Source organism: Ranitomeya imitator, chromosome 8 (genome assembly GCF_032444005.1).
Source record: "Ranitomeya imitator isolate aRanImi1 chromosome 8, aRanImi1.pri, whole genome shotgun sequence".
Classification (NCBI taxonomy): domain Eukaryota; kingdom Metazoa; phylum Chordata; class Amphibia; order Anura; family Dendrobatidae; genus Ranitomeya; species Ranitomeya imitator.
The window spans coordinates 10,344,008-10,370,261 of record NC_091289.1 but is presented as its reverse complement, the minus strand read 5'-3'; the positions used below and the strand labels follow the sequence as shown (position 1 = coordinate 10,370,261).

Genomic DNA, 26,254 nt, shown 5'->3' with positions numbered 1-26,254 from the left:
GGTGATAAACTAAATCTCCGAGCATTCACAAATACTCGGAGACCACCTGAGTACGCTCTGGAAAACCCGAGCAACGAGTATATTCGCTCATCACTAATGATTACTCATCAGACCCGGACCAAGCATTGGCCTCCATGGCCTGACAACTCCCGAAGTGTTCACAGTGCTTGTCAATAGTTCTCCACCATCTGAGTCCATAGCAATGGTCACTACCCTGTGGTTCACCAGTGCCTGGAAAACTACAACTCCCTGCATGACAGGATGGTCAAAGGCTGTGAGGACATGATGGGTGTTGTAGTTTGTGACTCCGGGACTTAACTGCAAAATTATATAAAATCTGAAAAGTAAAAAGATTAAAAAAATATAACGAGGAATATTGGTATAAGGTAGAAAGAGATTTAATACGTTCAAGTCACAAACGCTGCACGTGATCCACAGATATGGAGCCTGCTATATTCAGTGCATTCAGGAGAGGCGGCAGCGGTGGGTGTCAGGATTGAGGCACAGGCGGGTGTTATCTGCTCCTCCACAGATCTTCATTATGTCCATACCCAGTGAAAAGACAGTGAGGAGCGAACCAAAATCATGGAAAATAATATGAAACCCACAACAAAGCCCCTGATCGTCCCTCTTACATAATTGGATCTGGAAAGGCTGGGTGGTCACCAATATGGCCGCTGTTCGTGCTCTGACAGCTGTAAAGGCCAAACGGGCTGAATCCCAGCTTTCCCAGAATCAGATATTTCAATAATTGGTTAAATTAACCTGTTGTCTTTTTCCTTAGAAAGGGAAGCGTTCTTCGCGGTGATCTCCAGCTGTGGGTGACCTCCTGCATCATGCTCCAGTAGGGCCCTATATAAGACAGTGGAGGGGTAGGTCATGGTCCATACAACAGTGGGAGGTAAAATCTTGGAGGCGGCGCCCCCTTCCTTTACATTAGCTGGATGACTCCTCTACAGTCACAGGGGAGGCTTCTGTAGGTGCCAGTTCTGGGCTCAGCTTGTCTTTGTTGTCCTCGTCTTCGTCCTCCTGGGGGTAGAGGTCGGGGTACTTCTGCATACACTCCTGCATCCCTCGAAATTGGTCCAGGCAGTCTGAGCCCTTCACCTCCTCCTGGCTGTAGTGGAAGCAGGAGAAGGCAGCTTTGAATTGCTCCCCGCATGGTCCGCTGGCCATTCCCCCAAGGCATGGACAATTCCAGTTAATGTCTCCATTGGGGAGAATCAAACCTGAAAAAAAACACATTTAAAGTTAGTGACGTATCATTACTTTGGGGATGTGCTGCAGCCAATGGCACAGGGAACATTTCACAGATAGGGGGGAAAAATGGATTTAGTGAAATTTAATAATTTTTTAATGCAAACATAATGCGGTCTGTAAAAAGGCTGCAGTTGAAAAGAGGAAGAGGATGGTTTCTACAAATGGATAATGATCCTAAACAGACGTCAGAATTCACAATAGAGGACCTCAAAGGGCACAAGATGAAGGTTTTACAATGGCCCTCACAGTCCTCTGATCTGATCATCATTGAAAATCTGTGGCTAGACCTCAAAATAGCAGAGGAAGCAAAACAACACAGGAATCTCACAGAACTGGAGGAATTCTTTAAGGAAGAATGGACGAACATTCCTCAATTGAAAGACTCTTGTCTGACTACAAGAAGCATTTACAAGCTGTGATACTTTCATAAGGGGCACTACTAGGTACTGACCATGCAGGGTGCCCAAACTTTTCTATTGTCCCATTTTCCTTTTTATAATTTTTCAAATGTAAAAGATGAAAATGTACGGTATATATTTTGCCTAAATTACAAAGGAAATGTGTCATCTATAACTTTAGGCCTTTTACAGATCAATTAATCTTCAATTTGCTCAACTGTTCACAGTTAGGGCAACTTTTACTTGCCACTGTAACACTATTGTTGGTTTCCTGCACCTGCACATTTTCTCTCTGCTCCGCCTCAGTGGGCGTGTCATCCTAGTGTGATGTCACAGTTGAGCTGTATCCAATCAAATGTCTCCTCACTGCACATTTCCCAGGGAGAAACTGCAGCTTCATCTCCCTCCTCCCCATCTATGTTCAAACCTACACTTCTACCAAAAGAGGACGATGCAAGAACTCCTTAAAAAAATTAAGTATTTTCATCCCGTAAAGTGACTGAGTATCCCATTTCTTAATGATCAGTGGATGTCCAACGTTTGGGACCCCCACAAACTTAAGAAACACAAAAAAAAAAAAGTCCACCAGCATTAGTTAAGTTGAATCTCATTTAACGTTTTTTTTTTCCCATTACACTGGGATGATCATAAAATAGCATATGCCAGATAAATACCATCATGCTATGAAATGGGAATACCCTTTTAACGTGTCAGACAGCCGTCAGTGTAAACTGCGCATTGGGAGGATAATAGGTAGCTGGGCACACATGACACACGGCGGTGTCTACCCTTTCTGGGCACCGTCCCGCCCATGTTATCCATCCCCCGACTGGCGGCTGCGGTGCCCTGTAGTAATTAGCGCTGACCTGCAGTTAGAGTTGCTAGTGACATAATGCGCTGTACACACACACACACACAAAGCTCTCTGTAATGCCAAGCCATGTTTTCAATCTTTTCGAGGTCGGTGGCAGCTTTGGACAATATCTCCCACCCGGCAGACCGCCCTCCCTATAGTACAAGTGACAGGCAGAATGAATCCGACTATTCATGTCTCGCTGCCAGCTGCAGCCCGCCTGCTACACCAGTCCTTTCAGGAGCAATCAGCCAATGACGGATGGCATTAACCCTTTAAAAACGGACCGCCACCCTCGGAGGCGAGACCCTGAGACAATGGATTGTGTCTGAAGATGTAACTAGAGGGGAAAACAATTAGAAAAAGGCCAAAACATATAAATACAATAACTACTTAACTTCATAGAGTTTAGCTTTGGACCATGTTAAAAAAAAAACGATGTGAGCAATAATACGTTTTTGGGGTGCACTAATTTGAAGACAATTCATCTGTCAGCTGGAATCACCAGGCTCCTGTCTCAAATGTAAATCAGAGCCTGCACGTGCACCAAGTAGTCAGCGGTCTCCAGCCGTTGTGATACTATAAGTCCAAGCATTCAATAATCAGTGCATGATGGAACTTGTAGTTTCTGGCTGGCATTCAATGCCTGACATGGCAGAACAACATGCCAATCTTCTGTCACCCTTTAGACTGTGAACCAGGACATGCTTAGAGACATCTGCTGACTCTGCACCATGGGATAATCTGGTTTTTGGATGAGGGTACATTTTAGACTTAACTCTTTGTGGCATATATAAAAAAAAATATATATAATTTTCATTTTTTTTTATCTTTCCATTTTGCTCACTCTGGAGACGAAAACGTCCAGCGAGTCATTTTAAGCCGGACACTGGTGCCAAGTCTGTTGAGGGGGAAATATGTGGTTCAGCGATTCACAATATCCTTTGGGGGAGTTGTGCAAGTGTCAGTGACTAAATGCTGCCCTCTGGGGGCAGGAGTTGGAACTGCACCTATGTACAAGAGAATACTAGTTCACTTTTTCACTAAAGCTAATAGTCCCAAAAATAACCAGAAATGTTGCGTCTCAGCTGTAAATTACAGTCCATTAATTTCATTTGGGAGATTCCTCATAGGGCAGAGAGAAGCCATGAAATGACTGACTGTGGGGACAGCCTCTAAACTGGAAGGAGCCTGCGCCGTGGGCTTCTCTGACTCAAGACACCACTTCCAATACAATTGTAACATTATTATTTGAGCTTTGGTAATGTTAGAAATAAAAACTTCAACCTATTCAGTGACTTTTTTTTTAATGTTCCCAATTTAGGAAGAATAAGAAAATTACGTAAAATTTGCAATAAGTTTTAACAGATAATTGATGTTTGTTTCTGAAGATCCTATGCGGATCTGTGACTCCACGATATCAAAAAACCCTGTGACCCAATACGTCTCATAGCAGAGAGTCTGCTGCATCCATTCTATAGAATCCTCTGTCAACTAAACAGCCTCAAAACTGATAAATTCCACTTGCACTGATACAGTGTAACAAATTATCAGGACAGGAGAAAGATTTGTGCTGCTGATATGTTTAGCTCAAAGGATTGTCTATGAAAAATGCAGTTGTAACAAAACCTCAGCTGTAAGAATGTTTTCATCCTCTGAATGCAAACAATGTTCCCGTTCAATGACAGCAAGGAGAAATCTTACGAGTCGTGAGAAACTCAAAACCAAAAAATGTTGGAAAGTTGTAAAAAACTAATTGTGCAATAAATAAAAGTGTTCCCCAGCTATTCTTTGCTGCATTGATGGGGAAGATGTGCTGATAACGTTGCATAATCAGATACTGGCCAAAGTTCATGCATGACGGTCAGGTGTCGCACACCTGTCCTGTTTATCAGCGTAGAAGACGTTCATGATATCTGCAGACCATGCATGAACACTGGCCAATACCCAACGATGCAACATTATCAGCGTGCCTTCTCCCTGACCGATGTGGAAAAGAATGGTGGGAGGTCCCCTTTAATCATTGCTAAATTTAACACACAAATGTTACCAACCATGGTCTTCATAGGGGTCGTTGGGGTCATCAGGGATGAGCTCCGCACTGCTTGGTGTCGCATGATCTTCTTTGGTTACAAAAATAATTTTATCTTTTCCTAAAACGATCACAAAAAAAGATTGTCAAGATAAATTCATCTGGGTCCCGGTTGAATCAGAAACAGCAGCCATACTGATTGTGACCCTGCTTTTTCATTGACGAGAATACTTAGAAAAGAACTAGTAGTGACTGGGGAGGGTGCAGAGCTGCAGTGCAAAGCATAAGAGTCAGGGACGTAAGACTAATGCAGACTCCAGCAACTAAGCCGGAGTCGCTGCTTATTATTGTAGTGAGAAAGTAAGTAGCTCAGGAGAAAATTAAAAAAAAAATCATAATTTGGGTACAGTAACATTCAACATAAGAAAAAATAATTTTGCAAAATGTATTAATATGGAGTTTAAGGGAGAAAAATTGACTTTTTGTGTAAAAAGACAAAACAAAACACAAACATCAGCCCAGATGTATTGATGCTGTGTAATAGTGTAAACAGGACCTGGCAAGCACCAGACGCCATGGTGCGGAGACTCAGACGTTCCCTCTGTGTAGCTTCCTGGACATCACCATCCAGTGCACAATCATCACCGCACGCCCTGAATAAACCTGGCGCATTCTTAGCCCCTTCTCTAGCGCTGCTGGAACGGCGCAAACATCAGTGATTTCTGGTGCAAATCAATGACTGATAATTTATCTACAGAGAACAAAACTGCAACGAAATATGAGGGTTTTTTTTTCTTTTCCCCCCACTCAAACCTCCTTTCCTCTTCCAATAAACCTTCTGCCCCAATCCTCCTTTCCAGCCTCAGCAACAACAAAAAAACAGTAAAAGTAAAAATAAATATCAGCACTGGAAAATAACTGAGGGTGAAGAAAACCGCGCCAAGCAGACTGAGGACGACTACTACTCCCTGCATTGTGATATTCCCGGTGACAGGAGATGCCCTTGAAGTGTATTAACCCCCAGCGTGCCTCTTCTCCTTGCTTTACCCTGCTGCCTCTCTCCTGTCGCCCCTCCACCATCCCCCGCTCTGCTCGGTCCAGCTCCCTCCTGTCCTTTCTTACCCTCCTGCCTGCAGTAGGACATGGCTGTAGCGCTCACACTTCTCCCGGCACCGCGCACTTTGCTGACGTCACTCAGTGCGACTAGGGAAACGTGAAAGCCCCCGGACGGGTCTGCCCTAATGACTGCCTGTTCCATATAACCCACATTATTACAGATATCTGCGTTATTCTGGGGCCGGTGACTTCATAACCTGTCACTGAATGATAATCAACAGAGAAATATTTCCGAAAAGACACGTATAGGAGTCTCCGACGACAAAAACTACGACTCCCATGCTGCTTCGCGTGGCTGGGACTACTGAGCATGCGCAGAAGTGTTTTGGGACAGGGAGGTAACTTTGTATCGGGAAAAAGTCGCTGGCAAGAAGTGAGAGCGCCGTATCCGGGGTTCCTGACGTCTATACCGCTTCTCCATAGACAAGTGTCTGCATCTCAGGGCGGAACATGGCCAGACAGGTGAGTGACGGCAGAGAACTGCAAGTGTGACTGCAGGGCGGACAGAGCTTGTAGTGAACAGTTCTGCTGCTTCCTTATGTTCCCCGCTATTGTTAGACTTCTCACAGCTGAGGGTTTGTTGCAGTTGTTTCGTGTCAGGAATATAATGCTAAACATCAAGACTGATACATTGTAACGAACAGAGAGCTGTGATGTGTCCACTACTTAAAGGGACTCTGTCACCTGAATTTGGAGGGAACAATTTTCAGCCATAGGGGCGGGGTTTTCGGGTGTTTGATTCACCCTTTCCTTACCCGCTGGCTGCAATATTGGATTGAAGTTCATTTTCTGTCCTCCGTAGTACAGGCAATCTTGCCTTGCGCAGGCGTGTACTATGGAGGACAGAGACAGCATGCAGCCAGCGGGTAAGGAAAGGGTGAATCAAACACCTGAAAACCCCGCCACTATGGCTGAAAATTGTTCCCTCCAAATTCAGGTGACAGTGTCCCTTTAATGTGATTGTAACAAACCCTCAGCTGTGATGAAAGCATCAAACAGTCCCGTCTGGTCACCTTCTGTGTGATGTTTGCAGTATGCAGATTCCACTAGAGAACACACGACGATCAGAAGTGATCCGGCACCAGGATTCCTGCAGCGTCTCAGTGACACGGCCGGAGGGATGGTGGTCGGCCTCATCGCCTTCACCCTCTCATTCTACCTGCTGTTTACTAATGAGGTGAGAATGTGCAAGACATATAATATCCACCAAGAGTGCAAACTGCAGAACAGTGAGTGCAGCTCTGGAGTATAATACAGGATGTAACTCAGGATCAGTAATATAATGTATGTGCACAGTGACTGCACCAGCAGAATAGTGAGTGCAGCTCTGGAGTATAATACAGGATGTAACTCAGGATCAGTAATGTAATGTATGTGCACAGTGACTGCACCAGCAGAATAGTGAGTGCAGCTCTGGGGTATAATACAGGATGTAACTCAGGATCAGTAATGTAATGTATGTACACAGTGACTGCACCAGCAGAATAGTGAGTGCAGCTCTGGGGTATAATACAGGAGGTAACTCGGGATCAGTAATGTAATGTATGTACACAGTGACTGCACCAGCAGGATAGTGAGTGCAGCTCTGGAGTATAATACAGGATCAGTAATGTATGTACACAGTGACTGCACCAGCAGAATAGTGAGTGCAGCTCTGGAGTATAATGCAGGGTGTAACTCAGGATCAGTAATGTAATGTATGTACACAGTGACTGCACCAGCAGAATAGTGAGTGCAGCTCTGGAGTATAATGCAAGATGTAACTCAGGATCAGTAATGTATGTACACAGTGACTGCACCAGCAGAATAGTGAGTGCAGCTCTGGAGTATAATGCAGGGTGTAACTCAGGATCAGTAATGTAATGTATGTACACAGTGACTGCACCAGCAGAATAGTGAGTGCAGCTCTGGGGTATAATACAGGAGGTAACTCAGGATCAGTAATGTATGTACACAGTGACTGCACCAGCAGAATAGTGAGTGCAGCTCTGGAGTATAATACAGGATGTAACTCAGGATCAGTAATGTAATGTATGTGCACAGTGACTGCACCAGCAGAATAGTGAGTGCAGCTCTGGAGTATAATACAGGAGGTAACTCAGGATCAGTAATGTAATGTATGTACACAGTGACTGCACCAGCAGAATAGTGAGTGCAGCTCTGGAGTATAATACAGGATGTAACTCAGGATCAGTAATATAATGTATGTGCACAGTGACTGCACCAGCAGAATAGTGAGTGCAGCTCTGGGGTATAATACAGGAGGTAACTCAGGATCAGTAATGTAATGTATGTGCACAGTGACTGCACCAGCAGAATAGTGAGTGCAGCTCTGGGGTATAATACAGGATGTAACTCAGGATCAGTAATGTAATATATGTACACAGTGACTGCACCAGCAGAATAGTGAGTGCAGCTCTGGAGTATAATACAGGATGTAACTCAGGATCAGTAATATAATGTATGTGCACAGTGACTGCACCAGCAGAATAGTGAGTGCAGCTCTGGGGTATAATACAGGAGGTAACTCAGGATCAGTAATGTAATGTATGTGCACAGTGACTGCACCAGCAGAATAGTGAGTGCAGCTCTGGGGTATAATACAGGAGGTAACTCAGGATCAGTAATGTAATGTATGTGCACAGTGACTGCACCAGCAGAATAGTGAGTGCAGCTCTGGAGTATAATACAGGATGTAACTCAGGATCAGTAATGTAATGTATGTACACAGTGACTGCACCAGCAGAATAGTGAGTGCAGCTCTGGAGTATAATACAGGATGTAACTCAGGATCAGTAATGTAATGTATGTGCACAGTGACTGCACCAGCAGAATAGTGAGTGCAGCTCTGGAGTATAATACAGGATGTAACTCAGGATCAGTAATGTATGTACACAGTGACTGCACCAGCAGAATAGTGACTGCAGCTCTGGGGTATAATACAGGATGTAACTCAGGATCAGTAATGTAATGTATGTGCACAGTGACTGCACCAGCAGAATAGTGAGTGCAGCTCTGGAGTATAATACAGGATGTAACTCAGGATCAGTAATGTAATGTATGTGCACAGTGACTGCACCAGCAGAATAGTGAGTGCAGCTCTGGGGTATAATACAGGATGTATCTCAGGATCAGTAATGTATGTGCACAGTGACTGCACCAGCAGAATAGTGAGTGCAGGTCTGGAGTATAATACAGGATGTAACTCAGGATCAGTAATGTAATGTATGTACACAGTGACTGCACCAGCAGAATAGTGAGTGCAGCTCTGGAGTATAATACAGGATGTAACTCAGGATCAGTAATGTAATGTATGTACACAGTGACTGCACCAGCAGAATAGTGAGTGCAGCTCTGGGGTATAATACAGGAGGTAACTCAGGATCAGTAATGTAATGTATGTACACAGTGACTGCACCAGCAGAATAGTGAGTGCAGCTCTGGGGTATAATACAGGATGTAACTCAGGATCAGTAATGTAATGTATGTACACAGTGACTGCACCAGCAGAATAGTGAGTGCTGCTCTGGGGTATAATACAGGATGTAACTCAGGATCAGTAATGTAATGTATGTACACAGTGACTGCACCAGCAGAATAGTGAGTGCAGCTCTGGGGTATAATACAGGATGTAACTCAGGATCAGTAATGTAATGTATGTACACAGTGACTGCACCAGCAGAATAGTGAGTGCAGCTCTGGAGTATAATACAGGAGGTAACTCAGGATCAGTGATGTAATGTATGTACACAGTGACTGCACCAGCAGAATAGTGAGTGCAGCTCTGGAGTATAATACAGGATGTAACTCAGGATCAATAATGTAATGTATGTACACACTGACTGCACCAGCAGAATAGTGAGTGCAGCTCTGGAGTATAATACAGGAGGTAACTCAGGATCAGTAATGTAATGTATGTACACAGTGACTGCACCAGCAGAATAGTGAGTGCAGCTCTGGAGTATAATACAGGATGTAACTCAGGATCAGTAATGTAATGTATGTACACACTGACTGCACCAGCAGAATAGTGAGTGCAGCTCTGGAGTATAATACAGGAGGTAACTCAGGATCAGTAATGTAATGTATGTACACAGTGACTGCACCAGCAGAATAGTGAGTGCAGCTCTGGAGTATAATACAGGATGTAACTCAGGATTAGTAATGTAATGTATGTACACAGTGACTGCACCAGCAGAATAGTGAGTGCAGCTCTGGAGTATAATACAGGATGTAACTCAGGATTAGTAATGTAATGTATGTACACAGTGACTGCAGCAGCAGAATAGTGAGTGCAGCTCTGGGGTATAATACAGTATGTAACTCAGGATCAGTAATGTAATGTATGTACACGTTGACTGCACCAGCAGAATAGTGAGTGCAGCTCTGGAGTATAATACAGGATGTAACTCAGGATCAGTAATATAATGTATGTGCACAGTGACTGCACCAGCAGAATAGTGAGTGCAGCTCTGGGGTATAATACAGGATGTAACTCAGGATCAGTAATGTAATATATGTACACAGTGACTGCACCAGCAGAATAGTGAGTGCAGCTCTGGAGTATAATACAGGATGTAACTCAGGATCAGTAATATAATGTATGTGCACAGTGACTGCACCAGCAGAATAGTGAGTGCAGCTCTGGGGTATAATACAGGAGGTAACTCAGGATCAGTAATGTAATGTATGTGCACAGTGACTGCACCAGCAGAATAGTGAGTGCAGCTCTGGGGTATAATACAGGAGGTAACTCAGGATCAGTAATGTAATGTATGTGCACAGTGACTGCACCAGCAGAATAGTGAGTGCAGCTCTGGAGTATAATACAGGATGTAACTCAGGATCAGTAATGTAATGTATGTGCACAGTGACTGCACCAGCAGAATAGTGAGTGCAGCTCTGGAGTATAATACAGGATGTAACTCAGGATCAGTAATGTATGTACACAGTGACTGCACCAGCAGAATAGTGACTGCAGCTCTGGGGTATAATACAGGATGTAACTCAGGATCAGTAATGTAATGTATGTGCACAGTGACTGCACCAGCAGAATAGTGAGTGCAGCTCTGGAGTATAATACAGGATGTAACTCAGGATCAGTAATGTAATGTATGTGCACAGTGACTGCACCAGCAGAATAGTGAGTGCAGCTCTGGGGTATAATACAGGATGTATCTCAGGATCAGTAATGTATGTGCACAGTGACTGCACCAGCAGAATAGTGAGTGCAGGTCTGGAGTATAATACAGGATGTAACTCAGGATCAGTAATGTAATGTATGTACACAGTGACTGCACCAGCAGAATAGTGAGTGCAGCTCTGGAGTATAATACAGGATGTATCTCAGGATCAGTAATGTAATGTATGTGCACAGTGACTGCACCAGCAGAATAGTGAGTGCAGCTCTGGAGTATAATACAGGATGTAACTCAGGATCAGTAATGTAATGTATGTACACAGTGACTGCACCAGCAGAATAGTGAGTGCAGCTCTGGAGTATAATACAGAATGTAACTCAGGATCAGTAATGTAATGTATGTACACAGTGACTGCACCAGCAGAATAGTGAGTGCAGCTCTGGGGTATAATACAGGAGGTAACTCAGGATCAGTAATGTAATGTATGTACACAGTGACTGCACCAGCAGAATAGTGAGTGCAGCTCTGGGGTATAATACAGGATGTAACTCAGGATCAGTAATGTAATGTATGTACACAGTGACTGCACCAGCAGAATAGTGAGTGCAGCTCTGGAGTATAATACAGGAGGTAACTCAGGATCAGTAATGTAATGTATGTACACAGTGACTGCACCAGCAGAATAGTGAGTGCAGCTCTGGAGTATAATACAGGATGTAACTCAGGATCAGTAATGTAATGTATGTACACACTGACTTCACCAGCAGAATAGTGAGTGCAGCTCTGGAGTATAATACAGGAGGTAACTCAGGATCAGTAATGTAATGTATGTACACAGTGACTGCACCAGCAGAATAGTGAGTGCAGCTCTGGAGTATAATACAGGATGTAACTCAGGATCAGTAATGTAATGTATGTACACAGTGACTGCAGCAGCAGAATAGTGAGTGCAGCTGTGGGGTATAATACAGTATGTAACTCAGGATCAGTAATGTAATGTATGTACACGGTGACTGCACCAGCAGAATAGTGAGTGCACCTCTGGGGTATAATATAGGATGTAACTCAGAATCAGTAATGTAATGTATGCACGGTGACTGCACCAGCAGAATAGTGAGTGCAGCTCTGGGGTATAATACAGGATGTAATTCAGGATCAGTAATGTAATGTATGCACGGTGACTGCACCAGCAGAATAGTGAGTGCAGCTCTGGGGTATAATACAGGATGTAATTCAGGATCAGTAATATAATGTATGCACGGTGACTGCACCAGCAGAATAGTGAGTGCAGCTCTGGGGTATAATACAGGATGTAACTCAGGATCAGTAATGTAATGTATGTACACAGTGACTGAACCAGCAGAATAGTGAGTGCAGCTCTGGAGTATAATACAGGAGGTAACTCAGGATCAGTAATGTAATGTATGTACACAGTGACTTCACCAGCAGAATAGTGAGTGCAGCTCTGGAGTATAATACAGGATGTAACTCAGGATCAGTAATGTAAATGTATGTACACAGTGACTGCACCAGCAGAATAGTGAGTGCAACTCTGGGGTATAATACAGGTTGTAAGTCAGGATCAGTAATGTAATGTATGTACACAGTGACTGCACCAGCAGAATAGTGAGTGCAGCTCTGGGGTATAATACAGGATGTAACTCAGGATCAGTAATGTAATGTATGTACACAGTGACTGCACCAGCAGAATAGTGAGTGCAGCTCTGGGGTATAATACAGGATGTAACTCAGGATCAGTAATGTAATGTATATACACAGTGACTGCACCAGCAGAATAGTGAGTGCAGCTCTGGGGTATAATACAGTATGTAACTCAGGATCAGTAATGTATTGTATGTACACGGTGAGTGCACCAGCAGAATAGTGAGTGCAGCTCTGGGGTGTAATACAGGATGTAATTCAGGATCAGTAATATAATGTATGTACACAGTGACTGCACCAGCAGAATAGTGAGTGCAGCTCTGGGGTATAATACAGGATGTAACTCAGGATCAGTAATGTAATGTATGCACGGTGACTGCACCAGCAGAATAGTGAGTGCAGCTCTGGGGTATAATACAGGAGGTAACTCAGGATCAGTAATGTAATGTATGTGCACAGTGACTGCACCAGCAGAATAGTGAGTGCAGCTCTGGAGTATAATACAGGATGTAACTCAGGATCAGTAATGTAATGTATGTGCACAGTGACTGCACCAGCAGAATAGTGAGTGCAGCTCTGGAGTATAATACAGGATGTAACTCAGGATCAGTAATGTATGTACACAGTGACTGCACCAGCAGAATAGTGAGTGCAGCTCTGGGGTATAATACAGGATGTAACTCAGGATCAGTAATGTAATGTATGTGCACAGTGACTGCACCAGCAGAATAGTGAGTGCAGCTCTGGAGTATAATACAGGATGTAACTCAGGATCAGTAATGTAATGTATGTGCACAGTGACTGCACCAGCAGAATAGTGAGTGCAGCTCTGGGGTATAATACAGGATGTATCTCAGGATCAGTAATGTATGTGCACAGTGACTGCACCAGCAGAATAGTGAGTGCAGGTCTGGAGTATAATACAGGATGTAACTCAGGATCAGTAATGTAATGTATGTACACAGTGACTGCACCAGCAGAATAGTGAGTGCAGCTCTGGAGTATAATACAGGATGTAACTCAGGATCAGTAATGTAATGTATGTACACAGTGACTGCACCAGCAGAATAGTGAGTGCAGCTCTGGGGTATAATACAGGAGGTAACTCAGGATCAGTAATGTAATGTATGTACACAGTGACTGCACCAGCAGAATAGTGAGTGCAGCTCTGGGGTATAATACAGGATGTAACTCAGGATCAGTAATGTAATGTATGTACACAGTGACTGCACCAGCAGAATAGTGAGTGCTGCTCTGGGGTATAATACAGGATGTAACTCAGGATCAGTAATGTAATGTATGTACACAGTGACTGCACCAGGAGAATAGTGAGTGCAGCTCTGGGGTATAATACAGGATGTAACTCAGGATCAGTAATGTAATGTATGTACACAGTGACTGCACCAGCAGAATAGTGAGTGCAGCTGTGGAGTATAATACAGGAGGTAACTCAGGATCAGTGATGTAATGTATGTACACAGTGACTGCACCAGCAGAATAGTGAGTGCAGCTCTGGAGTATAATACAGGATGTAACTCAGGATCAATAATGTAATGTATGTACACACTGACTGCACCAGCAGAATAGTGAGTGCAGCTCTGGAGTATAATACAGGAGGTAACTCAGGATCAGTAATGTAATGTATGTACACAGTGACTGCACCAGCAGAATAGTGAGTGCAGCTCTGGAGTATAATACAGGATGTAACTCAGGATCAGTAATGTAATGTATGTACACACTGACTGCACCAGCAGAATAGTGAGTGCAGCTCTGGAGTATAATACAGGAGGTAACTCAGGATCAGTAATGTAATGTATGTACACAGTGACTGCACCAGCAGAATAGTGAGTGCAGCTCTGGAGTATAATACAGGATGTAACTCAGGATTAGTAATGTAATGTATGTACACAGTGACTGCAGCAGCAGAATAGTGAGTGCAGCTCTGGGGTATAATACAGTATGTAACTCAGGATCAGTAATGTAATGTATGTACACGGTGACTGCACCAGCAGAATAGTGAGTGCAGCTCTGGAGTATAATACAGGATGTAACTCAGGATCAGTAATATAATGTATGTGCACAGTGACTGCACCAGCAGAATAGTGAGTGCAGCTCTGGGGTATAATACAGGATGTAACTCAGGATCAGTAATGTAATGTATGTACACAGTGACTGCACCAGCAGAATAGTGAGTGCAGCTCTGGAGTATAATACAGGATGTAACTCAGGATCAGTAATATAATGTATGTGCACAGTGACTGCACCAGCAGAATAGTGAGTGCAGCTCTGGGGTATAATACAGGAGGTAACTCAGGATCAGTAATGTAATGTATGTGCACAGTGACTGCACCAGCAGAATCGTGAGTGCAGCTCTGGGGTATAATACAGGAGGTAACTCAGGATCAGTAATGTAATGTATGTGCACAGTGACTGCACCAGCAGAATAGTGAGTGCAGCTCTGGAGTATAATACAGGATGTAACTCAGGATCAGTAATGTAATGTATGTGCACAGTGACTGCACCAGCAGAATAGTGAGTGCAGCTCTGGAGTATAATACAGGATGTAACTCAGGATCAGTAATGTATGTACACAGTGACTGCACCAGCAGAATAGTGAGTGCAGCTCTGGAGTATAATACAGGATGTAACTCAGGATCAGTAATGTAATGTATGTGCACAGTGACTGCACCAGCAGAATAGTGAGTGCAGCTCTGGAGTATAATACAGGATGTAACTCAGGATCAGTAATGTATGTACACAGTGACTGCACCAGCAGAATAGTGACTGCAGCTCTGGGGTATAATACAGGATGTAACTCAGGATCAGTAATGTAATGTATGTGCACAGTGACTGCACCAGCAGAATAGTGAGTGCAGCTCTGGAGTATAGTACAGGATGTAACTCAGGATCAGTAATGTAATGTATGTGCACAGTGACTGCACCAGCAGAATAGTGAGTGCAGCTCTGGGGTATAATACAGGATGTATCTCAGGATCAGTAATGTATGTGCACAGTGACTGCACCAGCAGAATAGTGAGTGCAGGTCTGGAGTATAATACAGGATGTAACTCAGGATCAGTAATGTAATGTATGTACACAGTGACTGCACCAGCAGAATAGTGAGTGCAGCTCTGGAGTATAATACAGGATGTATCTCAGGATCAGTAATGTAATGTATGTGCACAGTGACTGCACCAGCAGAATAGTGAGTGCAGCTCTGGAGTATAATACAGGATGTAACTCAGGATCAGTAATGTAATGTATGTACACAGTGACTGCACCAGCAGAATAGTGAGTGCAGCTCTGGAGTATAATACAGAATGTAACTCAGGATCAGTAATGTAATGTATGTACACAGTGACTGCACCAGCAGAATAGTGAGTGCAGCTCTGGGGTATAATACAGGAGGTAACTCAGGATCAGTAATGTAATGTATGTACACAGTGACTGCACCAGCAGAATAGTGAGTGCAGCTCTGGGGTATAATACAGGATGTAACTCAGGATCAGTAATGTAATGTATGTACACAGTGACTGCACCAGCAGAATAGTGAGTGCTGCTCTGGGGTATAATACAGGATGTAACTCAGGATCAGTAATGTAATGTATGTACACAGTGACTGCACCAGCAGAATAGTGAGTGCAGCTCTGGGGTATAATACAGGATGTAACTCAGGATCAGTAATGTAATGTATGTACACAGTGACTGCACCAGCAGAATAGTGAGTGCAGCTCTGGAGTATAATACAGGAGGTAACTCAGGATCAGTGATGTAATGTATATACACAGTGACTGCACCAGCAGAATAGTGAGTGCAGCTCTGGAGTATAATACAGGATGTAACTCAGGATCAATAATGTAATGTATGTACACACTGACTGCACCAGCAGAATAGTGAGTGCAGCTCTGGAGTATAATACAGGAGGTAACTCAGGATCAGTAATGTAATGTATGTACACAGTGACTGCACCAGCAGAATAGTGAGTGCAGCTCTGGAGTATAATACAGGATGTAACTCAGGATCAGTAATGTAATGTATGTACACACTGACTGCACCAGCAGAATAGTGAGTGCAGCTCTGGAGTATAATACAGGAGGTAACTCAGGATCAGTAATGTAATGTATGTACACAGTGACTGCACCAGCAGAATAGTGAGTGCAGCTCTGGAGTATAATACAGGATGTAACTCAGGATCAGTAATGTAATGTATGTACACAGTGACTGCAGCAGCAGAATAGTGAGTGCAGCTGTGGGGTATAATACAGTATGTAACTCAGGATCAGTAATGTAATGTATGTACACGGTGACTGCACCAGCAGAATAGTGAGTGCACCTCTGGGGTATAATATAGGATGTAACTCAGAATCAGTAATGTAATGTATGCACGGTGACTGCACCAGCAGAATAGTGAGTGCAGCTCTGGGGTATAATACAGGATGTAATTCAGGATCAGTAATGTAATGTATGCACGGTGACTGCACCAGCAGAATAGTGAGTGCAGCTCTGGGGTATAATACAGGATGTAATTCAGGATCAGTAATATAATGTATGCACGGTGACTGCACCAGCAGAATAGTGAGTGCAGCTCTGGGGTATAATACAGGATGTAACTCAGGATCAGTAATGTAATGTATGTACACAGTGACTGAACCAGCAGAATAGTGAGTGCAGCTCTGGAGTATAATACAGGAGGTAACTCAGGATCAGTAATGTAATGTATGTACACAGTGACTTCACCAGCAGAATAGTGAGTGCAGCTCTGGAGTATAATACAGGATGTAACTCAGGATCAGTAATGTAAATGTATGTACACAGTGACTGCACCAGCAGAATAGTGAGTGCAACTCTGGGGTATAATACAGGTTGTAAGTCAGGATCAGTAATGTAATGTATGTACACAGTGACTGCACCAGCAGAATAGTGAGTGCAGCTCTGGGGTATAATACAGGATGTAACTCAGGATCAGTAATGTAATGTATGTACACAGTGACTGCACCAGCAGAATAGTGAGTGCAGCTCTGGGGTATAATACAGGATGTAACTCAGGATCAGTAATGTAATGTATATACACAGTGACTGCACCAGCAGAATAGTGAGTGCAGCTCTGGGGTATAATACAGTATGTAACTCAGGATCAGTAATGTATTGTATGTACACGGTGAGTGCACCAGCAGAATAGTGAGTGCAGCTCTGGGGTGTAATACAGGATGTAATTCAGGATCAGTAATATAATGTATGTACACAGTGACTGCACCAGCAGAATAGTGAGTGCAGCTCTGGGGTATAATACAGGATGTAACTCAGGATCAGTAATGTAATGTATGCACGGTGACTGCACCAGCAGAATAGTGAGTGCAGCTCTGGGGTATAATACAGGATGTAACTCAGGATCAGTAATGTAATGTATGTACCCAGTGACTGAACCAGCAGAATAGTGAGTGCAGCTCTGGAGTATAATACAGGAGGTAACTCAGGATCAGTAATGTAATGTATGTACACAGTGACTTCACCAGCAGAATAGTGAGTGCAGCTCTGGAGTATAATACAGGATGTAACTCAGGATCAGTAATGTAATGTATGTACACAGTGACTGCACCAGCAGAATAGTGAGTGCAGCTCTGGGGTATAATACAGGATGTAAGTCAGGATCAGTAATGTAATGTATGTACACAGTGACTGCACCAGCAGAATAGTGAGTGCAGCTCTGGAGTATAATACAGGATGTAACTCAGGATCAGTAATGTAATGTATGTGCACAGTGACTGCACCAGCAGAATAGTGAGTGCAGCTCTGGGGCATAATATAGGATGTAACTCAGGATCAGTAATGTAATGTATGTACACAGTGACTGCACCAGCAGAACAGTGAGTGCAGCTCTGGGGTATAATACAGGATGTAACTCAGGATCAGTAATGTAATGTATGTACACAGTGATTGCACCAGCAGAATAGTGAGTGCAGCTCTGGAGTATAATACAGGATGTAACTCAGGATCAGTAATGTAATGTATGTACACAGTGACTGCTCCAGCAGAATAGTGAGTGTAGCTCTGGGGTATAATACAGGATGTAACTCAGGATCAGTAATGTAATGTATGTACACAGTGATTGCACCAGCAGAATAGTGAGTGCAGCTCTGGAGTATAATACAGGATGTAACTCAGGATCAGTAATGTAATGTATGCACACAGTGACTGCACTAGCAGAATAGTGAGTGCAGCTCTGGGGTATAATACAGGATGTAACTCAGGATCAGTGGCGGATGAGTAGTTGTACATGTTTCCTTTATGCTGCTGTTCATAGATGTCTGTACGATTACATGGATTGACATGCTGTGACTACATCTGGTTATTTTGCAGGGTCGGGCAGTGCAGACTGCAGCCTCTCTTGATGAGGGTCTTTCAGTTGTGGTTCCTATAGGAAATGTCCATCGGGTTGACCCTATAAATGAAGCAAAGTTGTTGCACTTAACTGGTCCGCTGCAGACATTGAAGGTGAGCTGATCTTTTCTTCTCCTCCATATTTGAATGCATTTACCAGCTCCTATGCCATACAGCAGTGCTGTACAACCCATAACACCACAACTCCCAGCATGCTCTGACCATCTGGGGTGTATGACCAGATTCAGGATTGGTAGAATTTTATCACTCTGCACAACCTGCCAAAGTCATAGGGTGTAACTTCAGCGGAATCATCCGTAACACAGAAAATCCTGGCCACCGTCCATTGGTGGAAAACCATATTGAAGGCTGATGCAATCCCCCTTGATAAGACGGGGGGTCTCCTGTGCCTCATTAATGACTTTATTTCCTACACGGGACCCCAAAAGTTCACGCTCTTATTTTCATGTAAATCAGGCTTTACCTTCATATAAGGAAACGTTCTGCAACTTTCTTTGACACTTTTACAAAATCTCAGCTTGCAGTCAGTGAATGTGTGCTGCGTTCTTCTCACAGCTGAGGGTTTGGAGCTAGGCGCGATTAGCCTCTGGGACTGATACATTTTACTTGCACTGATACATTGTGCCAAACTCATACATTTGGTGCTTTTAGTGACATCATTTTACTAATTCTTGTCACACTTTTTATGCAGCCGCTTTTTGACCCGAACTATGGGGTGTCCATGCACTGTGTGCAGCTGAAGCGCCAGGTGGAGATGTATCAGTGGGTGGAGTATGAAGAATCGAAGTAAGAATTGTCTGTAGCATGAACCTGTTCCTCTGGGAAAGCTGGGTACCGCGCAGCACATGACGGTTCCCCTGGGTATAGTCACACAGCTTTCCTTGCATTTTGAGCGGCAGATCTCTGGCTAAGCACTGGCCCATTTCATAATTGGACAGAATTAGTATTCTGAGTGGTGGGAAAGCTGAGTGATGGCTACAATGGCGGCCATATAGCTTATCACCCAACTTTTCAGAAACATATTAACTACCAAAATACAAGGAAATGTTCTCCTGGCTGTGCGCCAGCGGCGGCTGCTCATGCCTCATGCAGACAGTCTTCCTTTCCCCTGCAGCGTGTCTGTGTGTCCGGATTATATGGGATTTACAGAGGCTGACGTGGCGTCTGTTTAAAGGGTTATTACGTTTCCAATCTGTCGTTTCTTTATTTGCTGCACTTTATCACTCTCTGTTATCAGCCGCAAGTCTCATTTAGCCACTGTGTCTGTTCTTGTTCTGCAGGGAGTATGAAGAAGGTGGAGAGAAGAAGACGGAGACTAGATACACGTATAGTGAGTACACCCAGAAGCATAACTTTATTAATATTTCACTTATCCTCAAGTCACACCCAGAGCTGCATTCAAAATTCTGCAGGTGCAAATAGATAATATAGTTCCTACCGAGAGCTGACTGTCCTCTGAGCTCCCACAATGCACTTCTCTGTAGTAGCTGGAAAACCGTAGAATTGTTAGAGCTGCTTTGGATGTGAATGGAGTATAATAATCTATAAACAGAACATTTCCATTGTTTTTCCCAGACACTGAATGGAGGTCAGAGGTTGTCAGCAGCCGCCACTTTGACCGTGAGATTGCGCATCGGAACCCCAGGTGATCGCTCGCACAATCCTCCTATAGATTCCAATGGCCGGGACTGTAAAGCAGCACAGTGGCTCCCCCTAGTGGCCACTAGCACAATTACAATGCCTGCAGCTTCACTTCCCTTAGGCTACTTTCACACTAGCGTTAACTGCAATCCGTCACAATGCGTCGTTTTGCAGAAAAAACACATCCTGCAAAAGTGCTTGCAGGATGCGTTTTTTCCCCATAGACTTGTATTGACGACGCATTGCGACGGATTGCCACACGTCACGTTCGATGGATGCGTCGTGCTTTGGCGGACCATCGGCACAAAAAAAACGCTACATGTAACGTTTTTTGCTGCCGACGGACCGCTTTTTCCGACCGCGCATGCGCTGCCGGAACTCCTCCCCTACCTCCCCGCACCTCACAATGGGGCAGCGGATGCGATGAAAATCTGCATCCGCTGCACCCGTTATGTGGCGCTTACAACGCTAGCGTCGGTAACCTCGGCCTGACGCACTGCGACGGGCCGAGCCCGACGCTAGTGTGAAAGAAGCCTAACCTATATCTGTGGATATAAACTTTTCTTTTTTTTTTTTTTACAGCGCCATGGCAGTAGAGTCGTTCACAGCCGTGGCTGCAGATGTACAGGTTGGAAATTACTATTTATCTAAAGGTAAGGGATGATATATGCTTCCACCATGAATTAATTCTTCACTTACTCAGTAGGAATGGACTGTAGAGAAAACTAGAATGAGAGTTAACATTATTCCTGTAGTTTCTTAGTGACATATCAAAGTTTGTCAGTGCAAGTCCAGGTGCTAAGACCCCCACTGATTGCTAAAATGAAGGGGCCGAGGCGCTCATTGATCTGCTGATCTAAAGAGGCTTGTGGAAAGTAAGACAGAGAAGGCGGCTGCTCCTTTATATCAGCAATTTATGGGGGTCTCAGTACCAGGATGCCCACTGATCGATGCTTCTGACATATATTCACTTTAACAAATTTGGGTGGCTTGTCTCTTTAATTATACATGATGTCGTTGGACTTTTAAATGAGTTGTCGAAAATCGAGCTCTGAAATGTCACACGGGGATCATTCTATTCCTGGTTTTTGGGACAGTCGGAGATTACAATGTGCTGCCGCTGCTCCATTCTAATAAGACATTTCAGAGCCTCGTTCTCCGAATTGTTGGGGACCCAGTGGTGCCATCTGAAAAGTATCACGTATCCTGAGATGGGACAACCCCTTTAAGGGGTGATAGATCTATCTTATCTTTATTTTGCTTATCGTAATCTATTGCTTCCTCTTATCAGGATGTGGAGTGACTTATTATTCTTCGGTAGGAAATCCAGAAAAATATTTGCTACTTATTTATTTAGTAATTGTCATTCAGCTTCTACGTCTCATGTTTTGAAATTGGGAAAAACAGTGAACTTTGCAGATTACAGTGCTGCAGAATATGTTGGCGCTATAGAAATAAAAATTATTATTATTACCTCTTATTATAAATCCTCTACTTTCTCAGGAATTCAGGTATTTTTAATTCTATAGTTTACTGCTTGTTGCCCAGATTACTGGCTACTGACAGACTGCAGAGGTGGCCGGTAACCCGGGCATTCTCTTTCCAATACAGTTTGCAATCACTGATCTGAAGAGACAATGGATCTAACGATCTTCATTACCCCTGTGCTCCTCCGATGTTGCAGAAAGCTGTATCTGCCCTCAGCATGAAAGAGCACACAGTTCAAACCAGCGGTGCAACCATTCTGGTGGTTAGAACTGTCAATCATCAGGAGTGCACCGTCCCTGGCAAGCAGGAGGCAGGGTCAGAATGCGCGTCCCTGACAAGCAGGAGGCAGGGGAGGAGTGCACTGTCCCTGTCAAGCAGTAGGCAGGGGCTGAGTGCACCGTCCCTGACAAGCAGGAGGCAAGGGATGAGTGCACCGTCCCTAGCAAACAGGAGGCATTTTGGGAGGGGTGCACTGTCCCTGGCAAGCAGGAGCCAAGGGAGGAGTGCATGTCCCTGACAAACAGGAGGCAGGGGAGGAGTGCACCATCCCTGGCAAGCAGGAGACATTGGGAGGAGTGCACCATCCCTGGTAAGCAGGAGGCAGGGGGAGGAGTGCACCGTGCCTGGCAAGCAGGGGGGGAGTGCACCATCCTGGCAAGCAGGAGACATTGGGAGGAGTGCACCATCCCTGGTAAGCAGGAGGCAGGGGGAGGAGTGCACCGTGCCTGGCAAGCAGGGGGAGGAGTGCACTGTCCCTGGCAAGCAGGAGGCAGGGGGAGGAGTGCACCGTCCTTGGCAAGCAGGAGGCTGGTGAGGAGTGCAATCTTGAAGAAAGAATATGAAACAAACTCTTTAAAATGGAAAGGGACCTGACAATCTGGATTTATTGTCATGTTTATTGCTCTGCTCTTGTGTGTTGCCCCGATCAGTGTATCGCTCTTCCTTTTTGCTCTGGTTCCTCTTCTCAGTTTATCACTTTTCCTCCAGGGCTGATTAATAAAATCGACAACTTTAAGCAGCTGAGTTTGTCTGAGATCAGGACGCCGCACGCTGATGTCACCACTGAAGGCAATTACTTCTATCAGAGCGCCGATCCCAAAAACCCAGAGGTGAGCGGAGCATTAGTGTCTAGTACTGTGACATCTGATAATCTGGCATTGTGGATTAATGAATACTCCAGACCATCAGACGTGCGAGTACCTAAATGTGCCCAACTCTTGATCTGAGGGTCACATTGAATTTCTCTGTTTCAGGTGGGGGATTTGCGCATTTCTTTCTGGTACGCCGGAGTTTCAATGGGAGGCCCAACATTTGGATCAGTCGATACGGTAAATTAATGTGAAGAATTATTAATGATGGGAACTCAACTTATTAAATGACTTGAAGGGCGAGGCATATATAATGGGGGTACTGAGATAAGATGATGTCTTTTTGAGTCCACAGTATTTCCTTATATTCAGTGACTAGCTCAGTGTGGCATGAGCATTCACTTAAAGGGGAAGTCCACCCCATCACTTGCAGCCCATATAATCTACCGTTATTTTCTTCCAGGTGAGCATCATAGCGCGACAGCGAGGGGGAGAACTGGTGTCTTACAAGACGAAATCTGGAGACCCCCTGGAGCTTCTGTATCTGGGGAGTCACACGGCCGAGGTCAGTCTGCTGCCTGTGAGAGGGTAGGTGTCTCCCCATCCCTCACGCCGTACCTTTACTTAGGAGATGCCGTATATCTTGTAGGAAATGTTCCTTGCAGAGCATCAGGGCAACATCATGAAGACCTGGGCCCTGCGTGCCGCCGGGTGGCTGATGATGTTCCTAGGTGTCAGTTTGATGACGAAGATCATCCACACACTAGGTGAGCCGTGAATTCTCCAGGAGCGATCATGGATAATGGGGGGAAATAGGACAACCATATCCTCTAACTACAGCCAGTTGTAGCCATTTACTGGAGCTTTTCGCAGAGTCTCCAGCTCAGCTGCATTGTCTGTTGGAGTTTGAGGTAGTCAGAAATCCACCTCCTGCTTCATCAGAGGTTGAGGCTGCTATTCTTTGCACTTCTGCTTCGGTGTAATGAGGTAGCTCTTCAATCCATCTCCTTCCCTGCTTTACACTGCAGCTCTGCTTCTTGAGTTTGACTGCTGTATGTAAAAGGTACTCTGGCTCCTCTGACTGCATCGGGAGGAGAGCAGGGCCAATAAAGTCATGTCTACTGCTAATGGTCCGGATGCGTACACAACTTACCAATCGAGCACGTGACCTGGCAGGTATCAGACACTGGCCCCCAATCTCCTCCAGATATGGAAGGGAACAGATCAGAATACCCCTTTAAGCACCGGCTCAATGGGCATTATGGAAGCCTGTGGTGAGAAAAATGGGATCATAGTTTATGGAGGGAGTCTAGATGCTTGTATGGTGTTTTTTTCCTTTGGGTTAATGACTTCCCATTGCTCCCATTACAGTGGACTGGTTTCCTATTGTTCGTGATCTCGTCAATCTGGGTCTCAAGCTGTTTGCCCTGTGCATCTCCACGTCCCTCTCTCTGCTGACCATCGCCTCCGGCTGGTTGTTCTATCGCCCGCTGATGGCCCTGCTGCTGAGCACTGCCGCCATTGGCATTATTCTCCTCGCCCGGACCCGTGTGCCCACCAAGAAATACCAGTAGGGCCATTTCCCTACTTGAGTCTTGCTAGTGACGAGGTTACAAAATTCCAGCTTTCAGGGTCAGCGATGCAATAATGTCTTCAATGTTACTTTTTGGATTCTTTGATAATGTTTTTATATATTCTATTGGATTCCACATCGGGTGTTGTTCTCCGGTCACAGCTAGAGCAGCGTGTAGAACACTTTTTGGGTCTCTGCCCCCCCCCCTTCCCGGGAGGAGCTGACATATTCCAAGACGTGTGAATGCAGCTTTGGATGTGATTGGAGTATGACATGATGCATGTAATGCAGAGTTACTCCACATTGTGTATATGATGGATTGGTTCTGCCCGTGTTACATGGCACTTGCCGTCTGTGAAACACAGAATCCAGGTGTCACCAAAGAGATTCTCACTATTTTTGTGCCAGATTGTGCTGGAGAATCCTTGGCTCAATGAAGATAAATGTTTACAACAGTCAGTCGTGCATGCAGGCAACACTGAAGCCTCTGCATTCTGTGGTACTACAAGTCTCAGCAAGAACGTTCACATGTATTGGCAGCATCCAGCCGGAGCTTCTGCATAGACAATCCTGCTCTCATTGTTACAGTCTCTGTAGAGACCGAGTAAAGTTACTGAGGATTTTCCATTTGTGCACTGAAACGTTCTGAAACTTTCTAATAAAACGTTCAATTTTTCACCACGGTCAACATCTCTGCTTGCTGTCAGTAAGTGACAAGGGATGCTGATAACCAGTCCTGATAACGTGCCTCGAGTAGATCAAAGTTCACTTTTGTACAAGCCCGGAGACTCTTTTAGCCTCTGTGAACGATGTTTTCAGTCACTGATGGCAAGCAGAGATCTTAAACAGTAAGAACATAAGACACAAATTACCGGAGTTTATTATGCAATGAATAAAGGGAATTTCTGAATTCAGAAAATAAAGTGCAATACAGTCTTCTCCTCTATGAATTAAACGTTGCCAAGATCTCGGCTTATAGTCATTGAATGGGAAATGTCATGATTTTGCTCCAGGGCCTGAGAATGTGCTCTGCTCATGTGATGGATGCACAGGTAAGAACTCCGATAACTGTACAGCAGCAACCGCTGCACCAGGGGGAAAAGATTGGGACAACTATGGAAGTTATAGTTTCCATTCACTGATTACAAGCAGATATCTTTACCATGGCTGCAGCTGAACACAAAGCTGTGACCATCTCGCCTTTGATGCTTCATCTTCATACATGAAATATTATCTTATTCTCCCTGGACCGGTCTCTGTCTGTTGTGAAGACGCCACTGACACCGCTGCAGCTAAACAGCGACTGGTGGATGCAGAGACAACGCTGCACCCAGGAAGGATAAGTAAAGCACAGGTTTCTCCTTACTATACTCACCACCTTGCGACCACAAGATTCGGTGAAAGTGGACAACCCCTTTAAGCAACTGGTTTGTTTTCATGCTCTTTAGGATCCACCTAGTGAGAAACTACTATGTACATTCCTGCGCTTTGTCCAAGTCCTTGGTATATGGTTATCAGTATCAGATCCGTGGGTCTGACCCTGGAGACCCCCATTGAGCAGCACGGCAGTGGCCGCTCCCATTTACTGAATCTCAGATAACGT

General features: G+C 44.5%; 2 protein-coding genes across 3 annotated transcripts; one reads left to right on the top strand and one right to left on the bottom strand.

Moving 5' to 3' along the window:
- Positions 1-382: 382 nt before the first annotated feature.
- On the bottom strand, positions 383-5,736 carry CHCHD4 (coiled-coil-helix-coiled-coil-helix domain containing 4). 2 transcript variants are annotated; one of them, XM_069736259.1, is made up of 4 exons: positions 5,666-5,736; positions 4,566-4,664; positions 936-1,229; positions 712-852 (listed from the first exon to the last, which is right to left on the bottom strand). In XM_069736259.1, the coding sequence occupies exons 1-3, from the start codon at positions 5,685-5,687 to the stop codon at positions 937-939; spliced, it is 414 nt and encodes a 137-aa protein (XP_069592360.1). In that variant the 5' UTR covers positions 5,688-5,736; the 3' UTR covers positions 712-852; position 936. The 2 variants fall into 2 exon arrangements, with proteins under 2 accessions (XP_069592359.1, XP_069592360.1); XM_069736258.1 differs by having other exon boundaries at positions 383-1,229.
- Positions 5,737-5,985: 249 nt separating this feature from the next.
- On the top strand, positions 5,986-25,633 carry TMEM43 (transmembrane protein 43). The gene is made up of 12 exons (XM_069736255.1): positions 5,986-6,121; positions 6,693-6,836; positions 18,820-18,954; positions 19,553-19,647; positions 20,142-20,191; positions 20,437-20,506; positions 21,085-21,155; positions 22,978-23,099; positions 23,244-23,318; positions 23,542-23,643; positions 23,728-23,845; positions 24,450-25,633. The coding sequence occupies exons 1-12, from the start codon at positions 6,110-6,112 to the stop codon at positions 24,650-24,652; spliced, it is 1,197 nt and encodes a 398-aa protein (XP_069592356.1). The 5' UTR covers positions 5,986-6,109; the 3' UTR covers positions 24,653-25,633.
- The last annotated feature ends 621 nt before the right edge of the window (positions 25,634-26,254 follow it).